The following is a 5,187-nucleotide window of genomic DNA, read 5'->3' as shown; positions in this document are numbered from 1 at the left end:
CTGCGCCCCCACAGCCTGGCCGCCAGGTCAGCGCCGTCCCCCGCCCCCCCGGCCCTGGTCCAGGGGTCCCCCAGCAAGAAGAAGGCAGTTTAGACGTGGTGTGTTTTATCCTCATCAGTCAGCAAGGAAACAGCAAGCGACAAGGGCCTGGGAGACCACTATGCCCGCTGAACCGCAGGGATCGTAGGTGGCAGAGCTGGTGCTGGTGGTGACGCCTCCTGGTCAGCGGGGAGGAGGTGCAGGGCACGTGGCCTTGCGGCTTTGCTCCTCGCTGTGTCCTTCTCTGCCCTCGTCTTCCCTGCAGTCCTAGCCCCCGGGAGGCTCAGTTAGAGGGAGTGCCCATCGGGGAGCGGTAGCCAGGCCAGCTGCGCCTCGCAGGAAGAGGGAAGGGGTGGGGGGAGAGTGAGGCCAGGGGCCACGGAAGGGGCCCTGGGAGCCAGGTAGGCCACCCACTAACCAGAATCCTGGAGTGAGAACGGAGCCTGGGTCCCAGAATTCCCATCGGAGGGCTGTTTCCGCCCCACATTCCCACTGGCGTAGCCGGGAGGAGGCGCTGACTCCTGCCCACCTGCCCCAGTGCAGACCACAGCCTCACAGCCAGGCGGGGGCAGGAGCAGCCAGCTGGTTCCTGCCAGCTCCTTCCACCCACCCCTGCACCCCAGGACCGCCTCCTGCACAGGGCGGCCCCTCGAGGGCCAAGGTCTCCCCTGCCTCCCCCACCCGCTGGGTGCGCTCCACGCCCCTTCCCGCCTCCCAGCAGTGGCCTCAGGAGGTTGAACCTCTCGCAGGGGGCGTGTGAGGGTGCCCAGGGGGAGCCCCGGCAGCACCCCAGGCCCAGGGTCCTTCCGGCAGGAGCGGAGTGGGGGTGGGCCTGAGCTCCGGGAGGGCTGTGGGGTGCTTCCTCAGCGCTGGCTGTGTTCTCCCCACAGATACTACAACTGTGTGTCCTTCCCGGGGAGCCTGGCCAGAGGGACCCAGGGAACCTCCAGGATGAAAACCTTCGAAGAATTTCCCATGACCCCAACGACCTACAAGGCCTCGGCGGTAAGCGGGAGGGCTGTGCACCCCGCCCAGGGCCTCCGGGCTCTGCAGGCGGCAGCAGCCAGCTCAGGAGAGAGCCCCCTGCCCCTGCAATGCCCAGGCTGCTCAGCGCCTTGGGGGCCGGGCCTCTGCAGTCCCGTCTCAGCTGTTCCCTCCGCTGTTCCCTCCGCACTCACAGCCCCGCCCTCTCTCCCAGCGGCTGCAGGTCCCGTTCTCAGCCCTCAGCTTCAGGGCCCTAGAGACGGGGACTGAGCAGGCCTCGCACAGCTTGCCGCCCTGCCCCAGGCGGGCTGAGTGGAGAGGACAGGCCCAGGACGCCTGCTTATCGTGTGGCTCACATGCTGCAGTTCAGCCCAATCTGCTAAAAAGCGCTGTGGCCTCCCCGCACCTTCTCCTCCAGCTCACACCTCAGTGTCTGCTCCTCCCCGGCCGCCTCTGCCGTGACAGGGCACTGAGGGCTCCACTCGCTGCTCCGCAGCAGGGCTCCTGCCCGGCAGCCCAGTCACTGCCAGTCGGCGGCTCCTAGAGCCGCAGGGGCCACCCCCAAGGAGGGGACACAGCTTAGAAGCACCTTTCCCTGCCTGTGGGTACAAGAGCGAGCTCTCTCACTCCAGCCTGCCCCACCCCAGCCAGCCCCCAGCTTTGGGGGGAAGCTAATGGGCCACTCGGGAAAGAAGCTGAGGTGTCGGGCGGCATCAGGGCTGGGCTGGGCTGGGCTGACACAGGGACGCCTGACTGCGCACCTGCCGGAGGCACTGGCCTCAGGGCCGCCTGCAGACGAGTGGCCGGGCCCAGTGACTTACTCCTCAGGCCCCCGAAACCCCACTCCCTCGCACCACGTGGCTCGGAAGCCCACCCTGTTGGCTTCTGTTCCTCAAGGTACACACACATGACTGAGCCTTCCTGCTGCATGTTGCAAAGCCAGTTCGGTGGACGCAACTACATTTTTACACCATAGCAGGTTTTTCTCCCTCTTTCGGGCCCCAATCCAATCAGATCATCTTAGGGAGCTTTTTGGTGTTCGTTTGTTTGTTTGTTGTTTTCAAAATCCCTAGGATATTTGGCCTGTGTTATCGCACCTTTGGTAAAATTTCTGCGATCACACCGGCTAATAGAACATCTTTATATCAGAGAGACTGTGAAGAGATGTGGCATGTGGCCTTTTTCATTAGCCGTAGGCTGGCCCCCGCGTCCCCACAGCCGAACCTTTGCTGCTCGTCTTGCTTGTCTTCTGTCTCAGCGCCCCTCCACCGAAACCGCGAGCTCCCTGTGGTCCTCAGTGGAGGTGGCACGGCCCGTCTGCTGGGAAGCCCACGGCTGCTCAGGGAACCGCCGGGCGCCATTCCCGCTTCCCACTGAGTCCCCTGGCGCGGTGCCCCCAAAAGTGCACTCCTTGGGGGGGGGGGTGTTGCAAGGTGAGGCTGATGTGTGTAGTAAATGCTGAAACCCGAGGAGGCAGAGGCGGCACCTGGAAAGCAGTGCCTCCCAAGTCCGCTTAGACTCCCGGCTGGAGCAGGCCCGCCTTGGACACACAGGCTGCTTCCCACCATCGAGCCATTCGTCATATTTCTTCATTCATATAAGCGCTTAATTTCGTGTGTGTGTGTGTGTGTGTGTGTGTGTGTGTGTGTGAGAATCCTCCCCCAAGGATCCTTTCTCCATTGATTTTTAGAGAGAGTGGAAGGGAAGGGGTGAGACAGAGAGAGACATGGATGTGAGAGACACATCGATTGGTTGCTTCCCACACATGCGCCACCTGGGGGCCGGGGATCGAGCCTGCAACCGAGGTACGTGCGTGCCCTTGACTGGAATCGAAACTGCAACCCTTCGGCCCATGGACCGAAGCACTAACCACTGAGCTCCCGGCCAGGGCTGTGCTTAATTTCTTTAAGTCAAATCACCAGGGCTCTTCTTATTCAGTTCTGAACCATGCACCCCGAGAGGCTGCATCGGGGATCGAATTTGAGTTTCCTATCGTGACACATTTACTGTAAGACAGACCAGGCACCAACACAAAACCCACCTTCTGCAGGGCACCCGGCCGACAAGCAGGCCAGGATGCCTGGGCTCCCACAGGCGTTCCTCGGCCCTCAGCGTTCGAGCCAGGTCAGCCCGGAACCTGGGCCAGAGCAGCTCCTGCCTGACCAGCCGAAGTCCAGCTCGCACCGGACGGCACCTACCTTCCCAACAACCCGAGACCCAGACAGGAATGGAAACGCTAATGGAAGCGACCACAGGGCTTACCTACCCACCTCCCTGCTGAAGCGCTGAAGGAGCCAGGGTCAGGCGGCCACCCTTTCGCTGTCCGGGGGCCCGGCAGCCTTCTGGTGGTAGCACCAAGCAGGAGTCTCCTGTGGGGCAGGTCTCCGTCCACTGGGGACGCTGCCCCTGCTTCCCCAGGTCCTCCCGGCGAGAGGGGGTCTGTTAGGAGAGCTCCATGGGCGTTGCCGTATTCGTTACCGAACTGCAGGGTTCGCTGCTTGGGTTGCTCTGGTCAAGAGACTGTGGTTGTCACAGGTGGTTTCATCTACTTGCCGCAAGGAGACGGGCGTCCATAGCCAAGCTGTGTCCCATGTGCCCGGGGGAAGCCTAGCCATTGCCTAGGCACACGCCTTGGTCATTGCATGTTGACGTCTTCTTCGCAGTTGGCGACAGTTATCTGTTGAGTTCCTGTCAAGGTCATCCTGTTTACAGCTGGTCTGTAAAATACTGTGCTGCGTTGTAAAATTTAGCAAGAATAGCTTTTAAGCCCTGGCTGGTTTGGCTCAGTGGATAGAGTGTCGGCCTGCGGACTGAAAGGTCACGGGTTCGATTTCGGTCAAGGGCACATGCCCGGGTTGTGGGCTCAATCCCCAGTAGGGGGCGTGCAGGAGGCAGCCGATCGATGATTCTCATCATTGACGTTTCTATCTCTCTCCCTTCCTCTCTCTGAAATCAATGAAACATATTTTTTTAAAGAGAATAGCTTTTAATAAGAACTGTCCAGACCCGAGACCTTCGTCCTAACAGCCTGGAAACATGCCTGGCTGCCTTCCAGGTCCCCAGCATGGGGCGCTGTAGCTTCGCTGCCTCCTGGGCACAGGCCGGGCTCGGCCTCCAAGCCTCAGTTTCCCCCTTTATGGCGGGCGGGCGTATGGCCCTCACCTGCGCGCTTCAGGAGGCATCGGATGCCCGTTTCCTGCTCAGGAGATGGGTGTTATGGTCCATGCGGCCCCGCCTGCGGGGGGCAGGCGCCTGCAGCCCAGCCACAGCCTCGCTGTTCTCTGCACAGGATAACCAGACGGACAGCGGGATGGTGCTGGCCTCCGAGGAGTTTGAGCAGCTGGAGAGCAGGCACCGACAGGAGGGCGGGCTCAGGTAGGGGTTCCTGAGCCTCCCGGCTCGGGGTCCGGGGAGGTGGGCTGGGCCTGCGTGTGCGTCACCCTCTTCCCTGAACCTTTTAGGCTCCTGTTGCCTGTCCGTGTGCTCAGGGCCATCTGCTCTGGGACTCCAGGCCTTTGTCACCAGCTTTCCCAAAGGAGCGCCTTCCCCTCACCGTCCTGACCCAGCACACTCGGTTCTGGTCCCCGCGTCTCCTCCCTTCCTTTTGACAGAGGCTCTTTGTAAAGCCAAGTATGATCACCGTGCCCAGTGCTCAGACACAGCGCAGCAGGCAGGCCACGCTGGGACTTAGCCCGCGCAATGATGGCTGCTTGCTCCAGAGTAGGGGCCGGACGGGTGTGGAGACGGGCAGGGGTGTATTTCCAATTAGAACAGACGGGACTCCCGGATGGTTGGATGAGGGCGAGAGGAGGGGAGGAAGCTGGACGATGGCCGCTGTGTGGGCGCGGGGGTCAGGGCTGGTGCCATTTACGGAGATGGCAGGGCTGGGCGGGAAGCAGGTTTGCGGGACTGAAGCTGGCCTTCTCCGCTGTCCCACACCCAGGGTTGGGGCGGGGAAAACCCTGGTGTTTGCCTGGTTTGCTATTTAAGTGGAGCCGGTGTGTATTTCCATCGGCCTGGCACGCACTTAAGTTGACTCAGGTGTGTCTTTGCTGATTCCGGTCAGACCTGGCCCAGGTCCAGTCCCTCCTACTGACTCCCCTTCTCTGTCGCAGCAGCTGTAAAGGACCCGGCTGGAGCGCGGAGGTGACCGGGGCGCACCCG

General features: G+C 61.9%; 1 protein-coding gene across 1 annotated transcript in view; it reads left to right on the top strand.

Moving 5' to 3' along the window:
* FLT4 (fms-related tyrosine kinase 4) overlaps positions 1–5,187 on the top strand; it is a gene marked incomplete at its 3' end in the record, with an annotated part of 44,691 nt that extends 39,504 nt beyond the window's left edge. The window contains exons 28-31 of the mRNA XM_014538589.1: positions 6–26; positions 930–1,044; positions 4,313–4,398; positions 5,139–5,187. Of these exons, the coding sequence (XP_014394075.1) occupies positions 6–26; positions 930–1,044; positions 4,313–4,398; positions 5,139–5,187 (271 nt within the window). The remainder of the gene's footprint in view (positions 1–5; positions 27–929; positions 1,045–4,312; positions 4,399–5,138) is intronic.

The sequence above is a fragment of the Myotis brandtii genome, unplaced genomic scaffold (assembly GCF_000412655.1).
Source record: "Myotis brandtii unplaced genomic scaffold, ASM41265v1 scaffold193, whole genome shotgun sequence".
NCBI classification, from domain to species: domain Eukaryota; kingdom Metazoa; phylum Chordata; class Mammalia; order Chiroptera; family Vespertilionidae; genus Myotis; species Myotis brandtii.
Note: the sequence above shows the minus strand (reverse complement) of the source record. Positions and strands in the feature narration are given on the sequence as shown.